This window comes from Ricinus communis, chromosome 2 (genome assembly GCF_019578655.1).
Source record: "Ricinus communis isolate WT05 ecotype wild-type chromosome 2, ASM1957865v1, whole genome shotgun sequence".
Taxonomy (NCBI): domain Eukaryota; kingdom Viridiplantae; phylum Streptophyta; class Magnoliopsida; order Malpighiales; family Euphorbiaceae; genus Ricinus; species Ricinus communis.
Window position 1 is genome coordinate 12,434,899 of NC_063257.1, and position 23,330 is coordinate 12,458,228.

Consider the following 23,330-nt stretch of genomic DNA (forward strand, 5'->3'; position numbering starts at 1 on the left):
AATTTTTCCCCTTTTTAGAAGAAATATAAATATTCAGAATTAATAATTACATTTTAATATAAAAAATAAAAATATATTAAATATTAAAAATATATTAAATTTTTTATTTCTAATAATAATTAAGTTGAATAATAGATTTTAACCTTTTGAGAGAACCTGGTGGCACTGAATCATATATTAACTTTATGAATATCTTTTAACAAATTTTATAAAAAGAGAATTCAATACTCTTATAATAAAAAATTATAAAACTTAACAAAAAATAATTATTTATTAAAATTAATCAATATAAAATAAAAAATAAGGAAACACGCTAAATTAAAAATCAACGACGATAAATCAAAAGATAATATTTTGATTTTAAAAAAAAAAATAAAAAAAGACTACTAATAGTTTTAACTCAATTTAATTAATATAGAATCAATTTTAAGTAGTTTTTGAGTTTATCTTTAGTATCTTACGACTTGGTTAACTTAATTATAATTTTAAAATCAAATTTAAAAATAAAAAATTATATTAAACTAAAATCAACAACCTATTTAGTTTGTAGCTGATCAAAATATGAAAATCAAAAAAAAAAATTTATATATAGTGAATTATTTTTTATTTTTTAACTTTTAAAAAATATTTTTTAAATAATATTTTAAATATAAAGAGTAGACTTAAAATAGATAAAGTAAAAAATATAAAAAATATATATTAAATTTATTTTTAATTTAGTTATAATTCTTAAAACATGAAAAACTCTGTTCCAGTTTTCTACAAAAGTTTGTAACAGGCCATTTTAAACCACTTCAGAAAAAAGAAAGGAACGTTTGACCCTTGCGCCCTAAATTTCTAAATTTAAAACAAATGCATAGTGCAGCAGCAGCTATGGAAACCAAAGTTAGCAGGTGCATAGAGGGAGCTAGAAAGGCAAGAGAAAGCCAGACAGAGAACATGAAGTGGTGGGTGAAGGCATGGAGCAATAACAGCAAGGCAAGAACAGGGCTGCTTCAGCTACAGTTAGGCAGTAGTAATTCATCCCCAATAGAGATAGAAACACCAGCTCTTCTTCTCTCTACGCGTAAAGGATTGCCCCATTTCATTTCACCTGACCTCCTTCCTTCTCTTCCTTACCCTCACTCCGCTCTTCTCCAATGCAGTCCTCTTCACTTGTCAGTAGTTATTTCTCGCATTACTTCCATTTGTGTTAAACTGACTATTCAACGTGTTTGACAAATGTCAACTCATGTTTATTTATATATTTGTATATTTGTATATTTGTATAGAAGGTGTTTGTTCTTTGGTCTCTGTGAAAGCATGAAAAAAAAAAAAAAGGCTGAAAACAAACATAAAGAATGAAGAGCTAAAAACAAGCTCTAAAAAGTTCTGAATTATTTTATTCGAAGTGGTGAATATGGTGGGTTATAAAATCACCTCTTAACTCGTGTTTTATAACAATAAACTAAACTCTCTGATCATTGCTTAATCCAGAAAAAGACTGATGTTTTTTTTTTTTTAATTCCAATTGTCGTAACGAAACAACTCATTTGGCTAGAAATTTGTTCTCTTCACCTGGTTTGGACCCTCTTTTCTTTATAATGAAAATAAAATGAAGAAAAGATGCATAATGTGATGGCTGATTTACTAGAAAATGTTATATTTCATATAGTTATAACATGATCTTACTGACATTTTACTTATCTCTGCAGCTTGGAGGGAGTTTCAAGAAAAACAATATCACACATTGGAGGACTTCATCAAATGGTTGGTTTACATGACTCAGCATTCGTTGCTGTGCCAAGGGATTCCATTCAATGTCTTCCTGAATGTGGCTCTACAAATAAATTTGGAGCATCTTTTGAGACGCCTTGCGGTCGTCGTTTGGTAATTTGACTTGCTTGATTCCTTTTCTGAATGTTTTAATATCATTTGATTCATTTGCTATTTAGTCCTTTTTGGCAACAATAAATTCAATTGAATTCTTTTCAACCAATTCTCATGTTTTTAAACCTTATAATAGCTAAACTCAATTCTTTTAACTTCAAAAAAAAAAAAAGCAAGGCGTTTTCAAAGAGATGAGATCATGGCAAAAATCGGCATGATCTTAATTGAATTTTTGCTCATGAATTGAACCAAACAAGACCAAAAAGAATTACCTTTGTGAATGTTTCCTTATTGGTTACACTGCAGATCAAACCCTCAGAATATTTGCAAATGATTTCTTCAATAAGGCCCAATATTTGGGCTACCTTGGCTGATGAAGTACCTGCATGGGTATCTGATAAGAGGAACAAGACTTCTGTGGAACGTACTGTAAAATGGCTTGACGAGTGCATTTCACTTAGCCCGGTACTATTAACTCCATCATAATTTGAGAAGGAAAGATAGTAAAAAACAAAACTACTGTTGTCTAATTGACCATGTATTAACTGTTAAATCTTAGGCAGCTGGGATTATTTTTGGAGCTGTTGTTGGAGGTTCTGATATAAGTGAACGGAAGAGATGCGCTGAAGAAATAGCCAAGAGGAATGTATCAGGTATAGTTTTCAAATTGATGCTTTGATTTTTCTTCTTTAAATGGAATGTATATGAAGATTTTTTGAAAATGATGATGCAATATGCAAATCCTCTGTAGGCTAGGGTTCTTGCTTGTCTAGTTATATAATCATATACCATATGGGTGAATGAGATTGCTGTCCCATATTTTTTATTTCTAACTTTTCTTCGTCGTCTTATACTCAACAAGAAGGTGCTCCCATTGGCAAGACTGTTCCTATATAAATTTACTCCAATAAAGGATATTGGCAATTGCTATCCAATATTGACAATTGTGGGCTATTTGCAAAATGTTGCCTTGGTCCCTCTAAAACATTTTTTATCATGTGATTAATTATGATTTTGGCAGTTTTTCCTCTGATAATTTCTACCCTCTAGTTATAAATTGAGTAGTCTTTATACTGGTTTACTTTTATACTGTCAAGGTTTAAAGTAATGCATATATGGTGAATTACAATGGTTTATTTTATTAATGATGACTTGCATATGAATACTATTATTCCTTTGAAATAGTTAAATCAAAAAAGACATTAATGCTTTACATTTCTGGTATTTTCAAATATTCAATAACTGGGCTTCATTGTTATGCGAGGAACAAAATGTGAGATGGAATTAGAATATTTTAAAAAAATTGTCCTGACTTATAACTTTTCACAAATGAAAATGAATTCACCTATTTTTAGATCTTCTCAAACTGATCAGAAAATTGCTTTTGCAGGTTACTGGATTGGAGGATTTGGGCTTGGAGAAAGCATGGATGAGCGCCCTGCCTTGCTTGATGCTGTATCAGTAAGATGCTCTAACTCTTGGCACGTTCACTCTATTTACCTTCATTGTACATACATGTAGGAAAAGCATCAGCAATTAGATTGAATTTTACTGAAACTGACCATGTCATTTATGTTTAAATAAATTTTTGTTATGCATTGAGGAACATAGATGTAAGATCTCTTTTCCTGCATATTGGGAATAATTTATGTTTCTTTTAACAAGGTTCATGTTCTAATACTGTTATGAAATGCTCAGGATAGTTTACCAGGGGAAAAGCCACGTCTTATATGTGGGCTTGGACTACCAGGTATTTGAGACACTCCTTCAAATGTTGTTGACCTACAACACATGGTGCTCCATTGTATTGAATTTTTCACACTGCCTGAATTATTAACTGTGTAACTGTAAAGAGTATATTAGCCTGAGTAACAAGTTGGTTCTTTTTTCTCACTGCTTCAGTTCTTAGCAAAACAATGAATGGTCCTAAATTCAAGTCTTAGCATTCTTCTTTCTATTGAAAAAACTTTATAAATTGTAACAAAATGTAAAGGGGATGTAAAGGGGATGTTATGATTATGAAGGTTTGACATGGAATACTCATGGAACTGATAAAAGGCTGTTATGTAACAAAATGTTGAAGAGCTTTTGTGTAGATCTCCATTTTGTAACAGGATCTCTACAACCTAAAGTGATAAGGCTGCAAGACTTTAATAGTCATCTGTATTCTGCTCTTCTGTTCCATTTCCTTTTGCATTTCAGTTCTTCCTCAAGATTTTAGCAAAGAGAATATAAATTTTTCCTTCCCAATCTGTATTGTTGTTAATCAACAACAAAACTCCAGGGTTCACAAAAATCCTAGGGTAAAAGTTGCATTGTCTTTTTGTTGGAAAGGAAAAACACTTTTGTAGTTTTCTTTTTAACTTTTCATCTGTGAGGAAATCTTATTACAATCCTTGAGTTAATAATTTATCTGTTGCGGTTCTTCAGTTTTGCTCCATTGCATTTATAAGTTTAGTTTGGTTCTGTTGCGCTATTACTTTTATTAGCACATTTTAGAAACTGTTTCTTAAGTAATTTTGTTGTCAAATGTTAAGCTTCTAATTTAGCTTCAGTCATTTTTTTGGTGCATGGATCAACTATAAATTAAAATACATTATTGTTTTATTCTTTTTTATTTTTAGAAACCTGTTTAGTCCCCTAAAAATTTGATTGGTTAGAATTCATGTTTGTAAAAGTTCAATATTATTCACTTAAAAAATATTAGTCTTTGGACGTTGTACTTTGTACTCAAACCCTTGAAAGTCTGCCCATGACATTGTGTCTCTCAATGGAGAACATTCATGTCTAGAATGACCCCGATTGTTATGTAGCATCTGCTATAGCTTGCTTCCACGTCACTGGCCATGAATTCAACAATGACTTGAAATGGCGGCATTGCTGATTCCATATCCTAATGGTTTATGCACCAGTATGCTACTTAGTCTGCACTCACCTCGACAGCATAATTTAAAAAATTGGTTTTATTTTCTTTCTCTGTGTTTCTTTCTTTCTGTCTGTCTTCTTTTTCTTTCCTTATCTTTTTCTTTTTATTTAAGGTAAGAGGAAGGAGGGAAGTTACCTGCTTACATGTTTGTCGTCTTCTCTGGTCTCAGATGACTAAATATATTCTGTTTTTTGTTTTTCTGTCATGTGTGACAGAGGAGGTGTTGCAGGCCGTTGCTGCTGGCATTGATCTTTTTGACTCATCGTATGGACTTCATTTCTTGATTTTTCTTTTTTATTCTGAAGCTTCTTTCTCTTCTTTATCTATCTTTGAATGTTGACGATTTATGTTGTTATGATCTTTTCCAGCTATATTTATAATCTTACGCTTGGAGGCTTTGCACTTATCTTTCCACTAGACAGGATTGAAATAAATACATCTCATGACCAGTCAACTGATATGGGAATTGACGGAACCAAGATTAATCTCAGAGCAACAGTTTACAGGTGATGATTAGTTTATCCTTTTACTTATGTCTGGAAATTCCTTTGATCTTACCTTTGGAATGCAGTCGCTTTGAAGTTATACCCTCTTGATTGGATCTTTTTTCTCTGAGTAATTCTTGCCTAGACAGGGTTTTTGTGGACCAACCTCACATGAGGCAGGTCCCTTTTTGATTTTGGGCTCCACTTATGTGCAGGTTGATCTGTGAATATCCAGTCTAGGGAAGACACTTTTTCTAATTACTGACCTGACCTGTTTCCCTTTATGAAATTTTAGATAAGACTCTTAACCTATTGCCTCTTTATTTTTCATTCTGAACGCAAAAATTAAATTTTCAGTAGCTGTCATCTTCAAATCACGTTTCATAGAACATAAAATGATCTGGTCCCTCCGTTGGTTTATTGTGTACAAAGAACTATGAAATTTGTTCATATCATGACTTCTCAAAAAATCTATTAGTTGAAGGGGGGAAATGGTCATTAAAGGAACAAATAAGATCGAAATAAAAGGATTTCAAGAAATTTTTCATGAATGCTATGTCCTCTCACTTAGAATTCAAATTTCATGTCTTGCACAATTGTCATTTTGATGGTAATAAGAAATGTTGCAATGCAAATTTTGTTTTGAGTAAAATAAATTCCCTATTTCAAGAACTTTCGCAGTTTAAAACACGTGACTGTTGGTAAGAGTAGAAGTTGAATTTAATTGCAATTTGGTTGAGGAACTGATATTTCAGAACTCATTTTTCATCTTCTATACTCTCTACTACAAAATATATAATGGAATAAGTGAATAGCAGCTCTCACTCTGTGTAGTCAATAGAACATGTTGCACGACCAAAAATCATGAGCTAGTTGGTATGCTAATCTTGAACCTTTCAAAGTTTTAAATGCAATAAAATCATATGCATACAACAGGAAAAAAAAATGAAGAAAAAAGACACTTACACATTCATTTGATTCAAGGGAGAACCACATGGTTTTAATAATGTGGAACATTACGTGGTGAGAGATCAATGCAAGTTTATTTTGCAAGAATATATCTCTTCTTTTGACGGTTGGTTAGCTTTCTTTTTTCTCAGGAAAGACACATCACCAATAGTTGCAAGCTGTACATGCTATACTTGCCAGAATCATACTAAAGCTTACATCAATCACCTACTCAATGTCCATGAGATGTTGGCACAAATTTTACTAGAAATGTATGAAAATATTTGCAGTCAGCATCTTCGATCACCATGATAATTATGTTGATGATGATATTATATGCCTTGATGTTGCAGACATAATACTCACCACTTTCTCGGATTCTTTCGATCAATAAGAGAAGCAATCAAAGACGGAAAGTTCGAGCTATTTCGGCAGTTGTTTATCCAAGGAAGACGCCATAATCTTGCTGCAGTTGCTGAATGTGCATGACTCGTCTCCATTCCTTGGTTTCTTCCTTTTCTCTTTTCCTTCCACAGTTTTCCCCATTTTTCCCTTTAAGCCTGTTGCTAGCAAAGATTGAAAAGTCCATATACCATGCTCAATATAAAAGACGAAAAGAAATCAGTTCAACCTGTGTAGATTCAATTAGTATGGTCATACTTCATAAACAATTACCTTACTAAAAATATATAAATTGAAGAAAAGAAAAACAAGTGGCTATTAAAATTCTTTGCTGCAAGGCATGTGACAGCTCTGTGACTGGTATTAATATCATCTATGATGTGGTGGTGTTAGTAAAATGACAAGGAGGCTTTGAATGTGATAACACTATTCTTAAAAAATTATGCCTCAACTATATTACAAACTGGTTAAAAGATTAAACAAAGCCACAAAATAGCAGTTGTAATAAACTGATATTCTTCCAAGAATAAAGAATATGTTTCTGATTTTATTTTTTTAAAAAAGAAAAAGGAAAAGAAGGTAGTATCGAGTTGCCTACAAAGTCGGTATTTATAAACTTTTTATTAAATAAATAGACATCTTATTGAATAAAGACGCCCTAACACAAGGGCACCTACCCTTCGTAATAGACACTTTCTTGAACAATGGTGCTTTTCCGCAATATAACATAAAAACACTCTTTATAATAGACATTTTATTGAACAAAAAGACTCTTCCGAAATAAACACCTCATTATAACTAAGACATACATCACAGTAATAACTATATTTGACAGTAGTGATAGATGCATGTTTGTGTTTTATATATGAAATCTAATCAACATAAAAGTATCATAAAGGTCAACAAATACGAGTACAACCCTTTTTTTCTTTTCAATCTTTGATGTGTGAATGAAGCAACAGATAGCAGTTTATCAGTTTGTGTTATATAAGCCATTGAGATGTGCGAGTTGGGAATGTTTAACTTGCATGCATGTCAAATATGATATTGAAAATATAATAGACCATAATTGATACTTATGAAAATATGGGTTTCATTAGAACTGTAATTAAATTGAGCTTTCACTGGCTTGACTCGTTTATTACAAACAAAACCTTACGAGATATTGCCCACCAAATTCCATGGGATTCTTTTAAACAACGATTGAGATTGTGAATAAAATTATGGAATTTAAAGAGGATAATTTTAAGAATTAACAAAGGACATAGAATTGTTCTATGTATAGAAATAATATTAGCAGTTGACCAAAAGCTCTTTTTAAAAGCTGATATTATTTAGTTTAGAAACAAACAAGTTTTGTTCAGATATTAGTTGTGAATCAACTAATAATTAATCTCAATAACTGAACTAAACACTCTCTAAATAAAAATATAAAAATTATAAATAAAATATTAAATTATTAACATTATATTTTATGAGCTAGCTTACTAAAAAGTTAAATCTTATAATTCATCGATTTATTAAATAAACTTCATAAAATAATTCAAACAAGCTTCTACCATATCGAATCAAATTCCAAATAATTCACGAGAGTCTTGGTTGGTTTATTTATGAATTCCGTACTTATCTTTATTTTTTTCACCCAATTTTTTATTTAAACCAAACACAGTAAATTATTACCTTTTAATAAATTATTTACCTATTAAATATTCTACGTCATGTATTACCCTTGTCATTTTCAGGCCCCATCCCTGATCAGGAGTAAAACGGGCGGGCTGTTTCCATTTTTGTCCCAAACTTTACAAGAAATCAAATGCAGCTTGAGGAAAACTCTGAATTACAACACTTAATAAAGAAATTTGTTTAATTTATAGATGATGTGGTAGACTCATTCTATCTAATAATATTTCGCATGCATGTGCAAAGTTGTTTGCCAAATGATTAGGTGGATGGAGCTGGAAGCAGACACTTTTTTTTAAAGAAAAATTTATTTGACTACCTTAAAAAGGAAATCTTACAAAATTTTACTCTAGAATGAAAATTATTTTTTTCAAAGTCCTAAATTAAGAAAACTATTGGCTATGAAATAAAAAAGAAGAAGTTGTGGCCTTAGCAATTTATATTTGTGGAAATAGCATTTACCAAAAAGAATTGATGTCACACCTAAAAATTCACCAGGTGGCATCCATTTTGGACTAAAACAACAAAATGATGAAGAATGAAAAAACCATAATAGACATGGGATAGAAAATGCCACCAACATCAAGAAAATTGCCTTTAAGGACCAAATCGCAGAGACCAATTAGAATTTTGGTTTTTATAAGCTACTCCCTTCAATCCATGCTAATTATAGTCTTTTCTTAAAAAATAAGGAAACAGGCCAAATAGCATTAAAGGCTTGTAAACCGGATTACTAACAAGGACGCTTCTAGTGAAGGAGACACCCTGAATATCTTGAATCATAATTTCTTGGACAGGATCAGGAGGAGCGTCGAGAGAGTGACAACCAATGTCCACATCAAAGCTCAAATTTGCTAGAAGATCAGCACACCTATTGCCTTCTTGATATGTATGAACCACCTTAATATGCCAATCCCAGTTGATCATATTCTTTATATTTTTCACCAGAGTCAAATTTCGAAGACAGACTCATATTATCCGTCTCAAGCACCGGATTCCTAACTCCAAGTGTAAACCATGATGAACACCCTAGAGTTCTGCAAGCATAACAATGCAGGCACGTAAGTTGGCCAAGAATCTGCTAATCCAGTCGCCATTGTGGTCCCTGATCAGACCACCACAAGTACCTCTTCCCAAACTCGAACGGAGGGCCTCGTCATGTTGATTTTAAGCCATCCTGTCAACGGTCTTGTCCAGCTAATGAGCATTTGGGTTCTTCTAGTATTTGGGTCCTCATGAACCCAGGTGTGTGTATCCACTTCAGTAAATTTCTTAGCTTGAACCAAAATGGCAGAACAGGATCTCTTGGGGCAATGTAGTTGTCATCAAGAAGACTGCCATTCTTGTGTCTCCAGATGGACCAGCAAGCTGTACCAAACACAATTGGCCACTTCACTTCGGAATTGATTTTGAGATTGTTCTGAAGGTTATTGACAAACCACTCATTGGAAGAGCCGGCAAAAAACCCAGTTAATAGAAGGAACAATTTTTAACCAAATTACCTGAGCAGCACTGTAGCTTCGAAGAATATGGCACATATCTTCGTCCCTAGAATTGCATAGCTCACAACCGCCAAGGCTAGCCAGGTGACGTCGTTTCCTTTCCACATTGGTCAAGAGCCTTTCATGCATGCACGTTCAAAGAAAGAACCTAATTCTCTCGGGTCCATTCTAATCCTAAACCTTCCACTTCTTATTAGTATCATCCCAGTTCTGACCTTCAATGACAGCATAATGGCACGAAACTTGAGCTTAGAGGTTAGCCAAGTCGCGCGACACTTAGTTAACTTGCTTGACGAAGTCGAATTAAGTAAGCCTAGATGAGAATTGGGAGAGATTGTAGGTGAGCAAAGTAGGCAGCAGGGGTTTAGGACTTAGGTAGGGTAGAGAGTTGAGAGCACTTGAGCTTTGAAAATATGGAGAGCTTTATTAAGTTTCCAACCTTCCTCTTGTATGTTACAAATGATGAATGGAGGGGGTATTTATGGGCTTCCACCTCCTCAACTTGTGGCTAGAATTCATTCTTCTAGAATTCTCTACTAGTTACATATGTACAAGGCTTCCTTTGGAAGCTACTCTATGTACAAACAAGGAAAGCTTCTAGGCAGCTCCTTGGCACACAGCCTAGCATTCTCCAGCAATTTCCAAATTCTTCCCTTGATTTCCTTGGCAGCCAACTTGCGCTAGGCTGCAGCTTTCGAGCTGGGCATATGTTGGGCATATTTCTGCCCATGGACAGTCTTGCCTTGCCTAAGATGAGGCGGGCTGTGACACCCTCCCCCACTCAATCTCGCAACGTCCTCGTCGCGCCTTGAGCTTTGTAATTTTGGATATGCTCGGGGAATTGCCATAGCAAATCTTCACGTTCCCACGTAACCTCGGTGTCGGGCAAATTTTTCCACTTCACCAAGTATTCGGTGTAGTTGAGAACTCCTCTTCTTCTTATCACTCTGTCCACAAGGATGCATTCAATCTTCTTATCGAACTCGGTGACAACGGCTGTTGGAGCTCTTCTAGATTCGCCATGGTTGGGGTCTTCTTTGTCTTTGTGGTATGGCTCGAGCATACTCACATGGAAGACATTATGGATTTTTAGTCTCGAGGACAGTTGGAGCTGGTAGGTAGCAGCGCTGACACGTTTTACGACTGGGAACGGCCCTTCATATCGCCTTACCAAGCCTTTGTGTACTTTGCGGAGGGACTTGAACTGATTAGGCAGCAGCTTCACCATCACCAAGTTGCCAGCGCTGTATTCCTTGGGGCGTCTCTTCACGTCAGCCCACTTCTTCATGCGCCTTCGCTGCTTTGTCGAGGCATGCCCTTATTATGTCTGCCTTTTCGTGCCATTCCCTTGCAAACTTATAGGCGGAAGGGTTGGCTCCTCCATAGCCAGCAGCAATGGCATTTGGCGTCAACGGCTGCTGTCCCATAATGACTTCGAAGGGACTCTTACTCGTGGACTCGCTCCTTTGGAGGTTGTACGAGAATTGGGCTACATCAAGTAGTTTTGCCCAATCTCCCTGATGAGCACTAACATAGTGCCTTAGGTAGAGTTCCAGCAAAGCATTAATCCTTTTTGTTTGGACATCGCTTTGTGGATGAAAGCTTGTGGAGAAGTTGAGGTATGTGCCTAGCAACTTGAACTGCTCTCGCCAGAACTTGCCAGTAAACCGAGGGTCTCTATCGCTGATTATATTCTTCGGTAAGCCCCACAGCTTCACAACATTCTTGAAGAAGAGGCGAGCTGCCTCGTCTACCTTGCAGTTCACCGGGGCAGGGATAACAGTAGCATACTTGCTAAATCTATCCACGACAACCATGATACTTCCGAACCCTTTGGATTTCGGTAGGGCCACAATGAAGTCCATCGAGACACTCTCCCATGGCCTTTCAGCGACGGGAAGAAGTTCAAGTAGGCTAGCAGGTTGTTGTTGTTCCACCTTGTCTTGTTGGCATACAAGGCAGGTCCGAACATAGGCCTCCACATCATCCTTAAGTTGCGGCCAGTAGTAGTTTTGCTGGACTGATGCAAGTGTGCGAGTCATTCCGGGATGTCCAGACCACAAGGAGTTATGGCACTCCTTCAAGATTTCTCTCCGCAGGTTTCCCCACTTTGGCATATAGACTCGCTTGCCAACAGTGAGGAGAAGGCCATCTTTTTTCCAAAATCGTCGAGTTTTTCCCTCGATCGCCAGCTTGATGATGCTTTTGGCCAAAGTGTCTTGCTGCATTCCTTCCTTGATGCGGCTAAGGAAGTCACTCTTTGGCGTGCTAGCAGTAATGGAAGCCAACTCCGCCTTTCTACTCAACGCATTAGCGACAACGTTGGCTTTGCCTGGCTTATATTCAAGCTTGTAGTCGAATTCGGCCAAGAAATCTTGCCAGCGTGCTTGTTTAGGACTTAACTTCTTTTGAGTCTGAAAATAGCTTGTAGCTACATTGTCCGTCAAAATAGTGAACTTGCTGCCGAGCAAGTAGTGGCTCCATGTGCGCAAGCAGTGGACGATGACAGTCATCTCCTTCTCTTGGACAGTATACCGCCTTTTTGTTTCATTGAGCTTGCGACTTTCATAGGCAATAGGGTGCCTATCTTGCATGAGGATGCCTCCAATGGCATAGTCCGAGGTATCCGTGTGCACCTCAAATGGTTTTCCGTAATCGGGCAGCATCATGACTGGCTCCATTGACATGACATCTTTCAAGGCTTCGAATGCAGCTTGGCATTCCTTACCCCAATTCCATGCCTTATTCTTCTTGAGTAGTTCCGTCAATGGGGCAGCGATAGCCGAATAGCCTTTGATGAACCGCTGATAATAGTTCACCAGCCCAAGAAAAGATCGTAACTCGGGCACCTTGGAAGGAGGTTGCCATTCTTGGATGGCTTTAACTTTTGCCGGATCCATCATTAACTTGCCATCCTTGATTCGTTGGCCAAGGAACTCCACTTCTTCTCTCGCGAATGAGCATTTCTCGCGCTTCACGTACAGCTCGTGTTCGCGGAGCACTTGGAAGACTTACTTGCGGTGTTGCACATGTTCCTCAAGACTGTTGTTATACACAACAATGTAATCCAAATAAACAACCACAAACTTGTAAAGAAAGGGATGGAGTACCTTGTTCATGAGTGTGCAGAAAGTGGCAGGGGCATTAGTGAGGCCAAAAGGCATGACCAAGAACTCAAAAGCTCCATATCGTGTCATGCATGCTGTCTTCGGCACGTCGCCAGGTGCAATGCAGACTCGGTAGTAACCAGACCGCAAGTCCAGCTTTGAGAAATATCGAGCTTTCCCCAATTGATCGAACAAGTCGGCAATCAAGGGGATTTGATACTTATTCTTGATGGTAATCTTGTTTAAAGCCCGATAGTCAATGCACATCCATAGCGAACCGTCCTTCTTCTTTTAAAAGTGGATTAGCGCACCGTATGGGGCCTTCGATGGCTGGATATAGCCCGACTCAAGAAGGTCATAGAGCTGTTTCCTCAATTCAGCCAGCTCCGGAGGTGCCATGCGGTAGGGTGCCATGGCAGGAGGTTTCGCACTAGGCTCGAGCTCGATGTGGTGATCCATATCTCGCTTTGGTGGTAACTTTTGCAGCAGCTTCAGTGGCATCACGTCCTTGTATTCGTCATGGTCTGCTTCGATGGATAGTGGCAATTGCGGGGCAAATTGCTCAACATCGTCCTCACCGTTGAGCTCCCTCATGGTTACGACGTAACACTCCCCGTTCTTGAGACCCCGCTTGAATTGCAAGGCAGAAATCACAACAGGTTTTGATTTTCCCATTCTCTTCAAGGGGATCACTCGAAGCTTGGAAGCGTCGAGGATCACTAGAGAGCTCATGGAAGGGACCAGAATGGCATAGGCTTTGTAGAAGAATGCTAGACCAAAGACAGTTTTAAAATCATCCATAGCACAACAGTAAAGTCTAGTGTACCTTGCTAATCGCCAACTTGCACCTTCACATTTTCCGCAATGCCATGCACAGGCTTTGCCTCCAAATTGACAGCCTTAATCATGCCGACCCCTTTGTACAACTTCATGCCTAGACGCTTCGCCTCGTGTACGTCCATGAAGTTGTGCGTGGCACCCGTATCGAGCATGGGGCAGACAGCTCTGCCCTCAATGAAAGCATCGACGTAAAGCAAGCCTTTCTCCTTGGAGACGGAGCAAAAAAGGAGTTTTGACAGCGCACCTAAGTGCTGTAGAGAACCCATGCCAGCTTGGGGTTCTCCTTGGCAGTTATCTTTGTTGAATTCTGCCACGATGGCATTCATCGCCTTTCGATTTGGGCAGTCCCTCACCCAGTATGGTCCGTCGCAAATGAAGTAAGGCTTGGGCGGCTTAGAGGTAGCAGGTTTCTCCTTGTGCGTCGAGCCTTTACCGTGCTTCGAGTTGCCGCAAGAAGACTTCTGGTAGCCACTCTCCTTGCCTTTGTTGAAGTCCCTCTTTTGGTCTCCCCCACTCTTGGAAGAGCTAGGCTTCTTGCCCTTGTGTTGAGTAGAGTAGTCCTTAAGGTTCTCCACTGCGGCAATTGCTTCATCAAGGGTCTGCACTCTGCATCGCTCGAGCTCCATTTTCACCCAATCTTTCAACCCGTCCTTGAAATCAAAGAGGAGCTGATCGTCGGTTAGGTTTGGAATCTCTAGCATGAGAGTGAACTCCTTGACGTACTCGGCAATGCTCCCGATTTGCCTTAGCCTACGCAACCTGCTTCATACCTCATCGTTGGCGTTGTGAGGCATAAATTATTTGCGGAGTTCGGTCTTGAACTGTTCCCACGTGTTGATTATGCAAAGCCCCTTCTCCCTATCGAAATGTTTCCTTCTCCACCAGAGTTGGGCAGAGTCCCTTCGGAAGATGGCAGCATTGCTAATCTTTGAGAAGTCATCTGTGACGTTCATCGCTTCGTACTATTGATCAAGCCCGAATAAGAAGTTTTTCACCATAGTGGCATTGCGCGTGCCATTGTACATGGCAGGCTTAGGGGCTTTCAATCCGTGCGGGGCAGCGGAACTAGTAGTGGCAGTTGTGCTTGACAAGGGTGGACTACCTCGACGAAGGGCATCCATCTCCCTACGAAGCTCTTTCAGCTCATCTCGTCGGTGAACTCCTCCCTAAGGGAGCGTAGTTCTCCCCGAAAGGCTTTGCCAAGATCTTCGATCATAGCCTTGGCAGCCCTTATGATCTCCATGTTTTCGTGGATAAGGTTATCAACCTGATCACTAAACTCGCCAATAGTCGAAGTCACGCTAGCCAAATCTTTCTCAAGGCTAGCAACTCGAGACTCGACAGGCTCGCGTGCTGGAGCCTTGGATTTTCCCTGTCTAGGCTGTGATCGTTGTTCCTCACGCCCACGGGTCTGCTCAATGCGTTGCTCTTCCACCGCAGCAGCCACAATTCCTTCCTCGATTGCCATCACTCGAATCACTTCCACTAGCGGTACCTAGGATTCAAACCGTTGCTCTGATACCACCTGTCACGAAACTTGAGCTTAGAGGTTAGCCAAGTCGTGCGGCATAGTTAACTTGCTTGACGAAGTCGAACTAAGTAAGCCTGGATGAGAATTGGGAGAGATTGTAGGTGAGCAAAGTAGGCAGCAGGGTTTAAGACTTGGGTAGGGTAGAGAGTTGAGAGCACTTGAGCTTTGAAAATATGGAGAGCTTTATTAAGTTTCCAACCTTCCTCTTGTATGTTACAAATGATGGATGGATGGGGTATTTATAGGCTTCCCACCTCCTCAACTTGTGGCTAGAATTCATTCTTCTAGAATTTTATACAAGTTACATATGTACAAGGCTTCCTTTGGAAACTACTCTATGTACAAACAAGGGAAGCTTTTAGGCAGCTCCTTGGCTTGGCATACAGCCTAGCATCCTCCAACAATTTCCAGATTCTTCCCTTGATTTCCTTGGCAGCCAACTTGGGCTAGGCTGCAGCTTTCGGGCTGGGCATATGTTGGGCATTTTTCTGCCCATGGACAGCCTTGCCTTGCCCAAGATGAGGCGGGCTGTGATAATAAGCACTCTTAATACTAAAAGCACCAGTAGGGGTTAGGTTCCATATAGGAATATCATCATCCTCCATCATCAACGAAGGTTTTATCCCTACAATATGACAGATAGCCATCGTCGGAAGCACCCTCTAAAATCGATTCCAATCCCAACTGCCATTTATAGTTGCATATGCTGAAACATTCTTAGCTAAATCTTCCTTTGAGATGGTTTGAATGGCATAAAAGACAAGGGGATGTTTAAGAGTATTCCATCTGTCGAGCCAAACAAAACTCGGCAACCATTACCAACGACCCAACCCATCCCCTCAAATAGTACATTCCTAGTTCTTGGCGATTCCTTTCCAAGTTGAGGAGGCTCTTGAAGCAACTAATGGAGCTGCTTTAGAGTCTGCATTCCAACTATACTTTTGTAAAAGAATGCGAGACCACAAGTCCTTAGGAGAGCTCATAAGTTTCCAAGCAAGCTTCATGGAAAATGCCTCATTATAAGAATGGGTGTGAATGAACCCTAATCTATCTTAGGTTGTGCCACTACCTTCCAAGGAAGGAGATTAATCTTCCTTGTTTCACTAGTAGCGCCCCAAAAAAAACTGAGGATCACCTTGTCAATTCTGTCATACGTGTCCATACGCAATATGGCAGTCTGCATGGCAAAGGAAAGAATACAAGCCAGAGAGGCCTTGTATAAAGTCGTGGGCCCAGCAAATGACAATGTCTTAGCACACTAACTATTAACTCTATGATTCATTTTATCAATAATCCTGCTATACGTTGTCTTTTGTACACGACCATGAATAGACGAGACACCAAAATAGCAGCTAAGACACATAATCGGCTGACAATGTAAAATTTAGTATTTCGTGGAAATTCATAAAATTTATTTATAAATTTAAAATTTATATATTTTAAATAAAGTAAAAATTAATTTAGTATTTTATGTAATTAAATTTATATAAAATTAATTATTAACTAAACTAAATTTTTATAAAATAGATAGAATTTCCAAATAAATACTATATTATTAAGTCAATACATTTCATAATATTAAAACATCTTTTTTAAGTTTATCATTTCTATTTTATTATGTTTTTCTTTTCTTAATGAAATGAATTTTTTTTATAAATTTAAACTAAACATAGCATTAGTATTTTTTGAAAAGAAAATTGATGTTTTATTCTTACTAATTGTCATCTTTTCGTATTATACTTGCATTTAAAAAGTATATAATAAGCTTAATAATAGGAAAAAATAGCTAAATGAGACTAAATTACCCTTCTATGAATATTGTCAAAACTTATTACACCTTTTTCCAAATAGAAAATAAAAAATTAATATTATATTAAATATATAAAAAGAAACTTTTAAAAAATATCTGAAAATCAATTAAAAAATATTATTTTTACTGTATAAGCTTTTTTTTTCTTCAGGCAGAAATAGTTCGTGCTTTCTTTTTTCTTTTTTGGACTAAATAAAGAACTGTAGGTGTTTGAATTTCAAATTTGTTATTGCTTTTTCCAATATGGTTTTATACTTTGAAACTTTAGATGGTGAGTTCTTAGTAGTTACAAAATCTGTTGCTAATTTTTCGCTAAATCTAAAGAGCGGTGAATCAAAAGAAAAAATATGATAGAAATAAGAAATGAAGAGAAAATAATAAGACAAAATTAGCAATGGAAAACATTCGTCATTCATCACTAATTTCAACAAAATGAGTGGGATTGTTAAAAAGTGTGGGAATTAAGAACAATTTAAAAGTCGGTAGTTGAATTCTTGCTATTCTAAAAAGGTAAGCGAAAATAGAAAAGTTAGAAAGTCCATTACTAAATCCATTGTTAATTTGTTGCTAAATCTCTTTTGGCAATGAATTTCAAATTATTCGCTACATTTGGCTAAAAAAATTCAAGATTTCAAATCCGTTGTTAATCCGTTGCTAATATAGAACTAAATTTAGCGACGAGTCGGGGCTCTGTTGTTAAACGTCGCTAATCCTTCTCGAAATCTTTTTTGTTTTATATTTTCCGTGGTTATGCCATCGTTATTCTGTCAGTATCCATTGCTAAAATTTGTCCCTAGAATCATAAATTTATATAGTATAAATGCTTAAGTTGATTTGTTTTTCTGGTTAGGTTTTGATTTTTAGGTTTTCGCTGAAGGTTTCTTAGAAGTGCCAAGTGATATTGAGATTGCAGAGAAAGAAGTAAAAGAGAGGAAATTTGTGATAATCTACTATCTGGATGACATCTCGAATAAGTTAAGAACGCTTGCTAACAAATACTTGGTAATGTTTGAATTCATCTAAATCCCATCTCTAAAACCCCTGCAAACTTCATTTATGTGGGCAATTTCTCTCAAAAATCTTACTGTTGCAATTTATATTTGATTGAGCTTGAGCTTAATTGGCTCCAACTTAGTTCAAAAACTACTAAGAGTTGTTGCTTAAACTTCATTACTTTTTTCTTTATATTTGGGGTGATCAGCTACTGGGCTGCCTAGATTAGAACTTATTCTACAATGACCATGTAGTCGATTTGAGATGATTAACAGTGATGGGATGGGAGTAATAGACAATTAAATGGGAAAATACTGATTAACTAACAAGTTAATCAAATTAGAGAAATATAAGTATTTCAGTTCTACTTGGATGGTCAAAGGGTTGTTCTTATTGATAATCTTTGCTGCTCTAGGTATCCATTTATTTAAGATGCACAGAATTAGCTGCTTGTTAAGTGGTTTTAGTGTAATACTAGTGTTATTTCCCTTCTTTTCTCATAGGAAATTCTTGGATGTACAATTATTTCATTGATTTCTGCTGCAAGTAGGTTTTTCTCCATCTTTCTTGTATGCATGTGGCTGGATCTGCTAGAGGATTCGTCAATCTACCATTTGTTTTTTCTCATACTTACGCGAATTCTTTCGTGTTTTTTCATTCCTTGTTTAGCTTCTTTTACTCACAAATTAGTGAAGAATTAAGTGACAAGTTCTTTTGAGGAATAAAGTGCAATTTAATCATTAATTTTGTCACACGGTCTCGATTTAGTCATTTTCTAAATTTATGGACCTTTTAGCCTAAAATTTTATATATTTAGCTCAAATTAACCTTATTTAAAAAATAAATGAACTCTTTTTTGATAATAAAAAATATAATTGAAAAAATACAATATTATTTAAAAACTATTTTATAATTTTAGTACAATTAATATAATTAAACAATAAGCAGGTATTACCACCATTATTCCCACGAAAAATATTTTACCTCCACCGTCTTTGGCACCACTATCACTGTAATTGTTTCTTTCACTGTTATTATTTAAAAAACAAGTAAAAGTATTGTAGCAAAAAATTAATTTTTTTATTGTATTTTGTTTAAATATTAATATATTTTTTAATTTAAATAATTTAGTATAAGAAATTTATATATTTTTTATTTTTTATTTTATCCACTCTCTTTCTAGGGAGTGTATGATTCATTCTCTGATTTTTATAAAAAAAATAGAGCTAATTTAAGCTAAATACGTAAAGAATTTGGACTAAAATGTTTAAAAATTTTGAAAAAAACTAAATTGAACTCTAGCAATAAAGTTAATAGCCAAATTTTATTTTATTTTTTCTTCAAATATCTGAAGTCTTGATTGTGAATCTTATCTCTGGTTTACTATACAAATATTTGTTAATATTTGTAATATTGCAGCCGAGAAGAAGCACCTTTATCAATAACAGTCTCTCTCCTTTAACTTGTATATATAGAGAGAGACTGTTATTCCAGTGACTAAGAAAAAGCTGATGAAATGTCCACCGTTGGATGACAATATAAACTATACAAGCTGGGTTGACAATATAAAATCATAAGTTGAATAGGCTTTCACTAATTTTATTTTGGCAGAACTATCATTTTCTGGTGCACCTTAGCACTAATTGGTGCCCTCATATATTGGATTGATTGTCATATAAAAGAAAACCTATAAAATCATTTATATTTGTTTAGTTTAATTTATGAAAGTTCACGATTAAATGAAGAGAGCGAACATATATTTTTACTGTTACTGCATCCCACGTTGAGAAGTAATTATCGATTTAATTTATTTATAAGAGTCTAAATGAGTTATTACTAACACTTACTGAATTGATTTTTTCGCATATGAGTATGCCTGATCCCATGTCTAGTTGTTGGACAGTAATTCATGGAGGGTCCAATAAGTTTCAAGCAACACATGCCTTTTTATTTTGTTATTTCTTTTTGCTTCTATATCTTCTATTTTTGGACCTAATTTAAGCTTTAAAGTAATAGCTATACAGGTTATGGTTTAAGAAAACAGAATCTGGACTATTTTTATTTGCTTGTGATTTGCTCTTGGTAGTTATGTATTAGACTCTTCATTATTGACATGAATCAGTTTTAAGTGAAATTTTCTTTCTTTTTAATAAAAGGTATTGGGATAATGCTTAAAAAAAAATCCAAACCTTTTAGAATTTTCTTAATTTTGTCGATTGTACTCTAATTTCAACATTTTGTTTCAATTTTATCCAATTTTCTGAAATTGAATCAATTATTTGTATTTTTATGTGATGTGGATGTCATGTAGTTTTTTTTTTTTATGAAGTAAATCATTATGGTTGTCATTTGCAAAAATAAATTTGTGCACCTTCATAAAAAATTATATCAACTATAAAAATAATTAAGAAATATAACAATAAAAAATTTCTATCATACAATAATAAAAGGTTTCTGTCGAAGATTTTCAATCACGTTAACAGAGTTTTAAAATATTTTTTAATTAGATACGTTTCATTGGACGATTTTTCTCTCTTTATATTATATGAGCTTGATATAATGTGATATTCATGTAGGATTATATAAAAAAACTACAAATTTACCCTCAATTTTGACTGCATGCTTCCTTGTTATCAACCCATTTAATTAGGACTGAGTACGGATCGGTCCAATTCGGTTATCTATAAATCACCAATACCATACCAAACTTCGGTTATTTTAAAATTGAAGGTACTAGTACCTACCAAACATAAAAGGATCTAATAACATATTGTACCAATTTTACGTTTAAATACAGTTCGATTCGGTGCTATTTTCGGTTCTAAAAAATTTAAAAAACACAACTTTAATCTCATCTTTAATCAAATACATTTAGAGAAAATATGATTACCAACCTAAAAAAAAGTAGTATGAAAATCTGAATTAGAATTGCAATCACATTCTTGAACAACCTGTTTTGCAATTTAGTCACTTGCAAATATAATAATTCATTCAATATTCAAATACAAACCATTAAAATATATGTTAATGCTAGCATAAAAATATTTTGCAGATGGCAATCATTAAAATAAATAAATTTACAAACTTTGTGTAGCACTAAAATACAAGTCCAAAATTAGCAAAGGAATGTTATTACGTCCCCTCAAAATTAGCACTCCATATTTAATCTTGGCATAAGGGACTCACCAATCTCAGGATCTTGAATAATTTCTACAATAAAAGTAAAAAATTACGTCAATAAAACTTAACAGCATCAACAATAAACAAACATATGTAAGAAGTAAAGAAATGTTATCTGACTTTATGCTTTCAATATCCTCTATTGATTCTTCTAGTTGGATAGTTTTATTTGAACTTCTAAGCCAAATTTGACAACAAATGAGGACCTCCGCTGTTGTAGGGAGTAAAGAACTTCTATATTGATCTAGAGTTCGTCCTACAGTACTAAATGCAGAATCAGAGGCTACTGTTGAAGCTTGGATAGCTAATACATCGCGTGCAACCTTGAACAAGATAGAATACCTTACTAAATTCACCTTCCACCATGCTAAGATATCGAAATCAATAGTGAATTTTTCTGCAAATTCTTCGAAATACCTCTCTAATTCAGACATCTTAGACAAATTCTGTTGCGCTTCTTCCTCTAAAAAGAACTCATCAATCTCTTCTTTTGTTTCCGTATCACTTGGCCCATTATTATATGCAGATTTCTCTGAGCTCCCTACAACCTCACCCATATATAATTGATCCTCAATTATCTTGTATTCATTCACCATCAACTCTAAAGCTGTTTTCACCCTTTTTTCTAATTTTTTTTGCCCCATTTTCACCATAATAAATGGTATACTTAGCTTTCAAGTACTTTAATTTGCACATAGGATCCAAAACAGCAGCCACAAATAACATAACATTCATTTTATCTAAAGAACCTCAATATTTGTCAAATTTAGCTTGCATTTCAATGGTCATTTCACTTAGCTCACTATCCCTAACTTTGTTAAAAGATATTTTGACGATTTTTTTTTTCAAATTTTCTATGATCCTTTAAAAAAAAAGTATAAATATAATTTAAAATAATTTTTAATATTTTAATATTAATTTATAATATTTTAATAGTTAATAAATTAATTATTTCTAAATATTTAATTTTTTAAGTTTTATTAGTATAATAATATAAAAATTATTTTAAAAAATTAATTTATTAATTTTAATATTTATATAAATTAATACTTTTAGTATAATTAATATTATTATTTTTAAAATAAAAATATTATATAATTAAAAATTAATTTATTAATAAATATAGTATAAATAATATTATATTTATATAATAATATATTTTTATAATTTTTACTAATTTATATAACTTTTTATTAAATTAGGTAATTTTTAATTAACTTGTCAAAAATTTCTAGATAGTAAATAAATTTTAGATATAGTATTATAGTATATATACTAGATTACTAGTATCAGTATACTATGTGACATGTTAATATATATAACTTATATTTTTTATAGAGTATAAAGTATATTATAATATTATAGTTATTTTTAATATGTATTATTATTTTTATTTCGATAACAATTGTTTGAATTATATAAATGATAAATATAAAATAATTTTTTAATAGAGTATAAAGTATTTTATAATATTATAGTTGTTTTTAATATGTATTATTTATACAATATAAATAATTATTAATAAATATACGTAAAAAATTCGGTTCTACGGTTTGGTCCGTATCAGTACAAGACAAATCGGTTCTGGTACGATTATAATACGGTTTTTACTAAAGAACCAGTAGCATACCGTAATAGTAAAAAAATTTAGATCAGTTCAATTTGGTTATAAAAAATTTTAGTTATTTCGGTTCTGGTATTTTTTGGTACGGCTATTCGATTCGGGCAGGAATCACCGACATCCATGCTCAGCCCTACATCAAATCCATCACGAAGGACAAGTTAGAAATTTTCTTCAATTTAATGCTACATGGCTGCCATGTTTTATGAGACACAATCCTACATGACTACCACACCACATGAGACACGAGGCAATTGATTCAATATAAAAAAAAAAAATTGGATAAAATTGAAACAAAAGGTTTCTAAGTTCCCCAAACATTTCAGTGATGAGTTCTTCCTATTTTTTTTTTTCATTGTTTTCTAGCAACATCCTTTTCACCTTTGTTTTGACGAATTCCTCCATTTTCTTCTGCTCTTGCAGTCTAATGTTCTAT

At 34.9% G+C, this 23,330-nt stretch overlaps 1 protein-coding gene across 3 annotated transcripts; it reads left to right on the plus strand.

Annotated features, from left to right (window-relative positions):
- The first annotated feature begins 754 nt into the window (after positions 1 to 754).
- On the plus strand, positions 755 to 6,866 carry LOC8263228 (queuine tRNA-ribosyltransferase accessory subunit 2-like). Of its 3 annotated transcripts, XM_048371415.1 has the most exons (10): positions 757 to 1,157; positions 1,695 to 1,869; positions 2,176 to 2,334; positions 2,429 to 2,522; positions 3,260 to 3,330; positions 3,568 to 3,619; positions 5,011 to 5,059; positions 5,164 to 5,301; positions 6,381 to 6,500; positions 6,582 to 6,866. In XM_048371415.1, the coding sequence occupies exons 1-10, from the start codon at positions 853 to 855 to the stop codon at positions 6,715 to 6,717; spliced, it is 1,299 nt and encodes a 432-aa protein (XP_048227372.1). In that variant the 5' UTR covers positions 757 to 852; the 3' UTR covers positions 6,718 to 6,866. The 3 variants fall into 3 exon arrangements, with proteins under 3 accessions (XP_048227373.1, XP_048227374.1, XP_048227372.1); XM_048371416.1 differs by lacking the exon at positions 6,381 to 6,500 and having other exon boundaries at positions 755 to 1,157; XM_048371417.1 differs by lacking the exons at positions 6,381 to 6,500; positions 6,582 to 6,866 and adding an exon at positions 5,496 to 6,346 and having other exon boundaries at positions 755 to 1,157.
- The last annotated feature ends 16,464 nt before the right edge of the window (positions 6,867 to 23,330 follow it).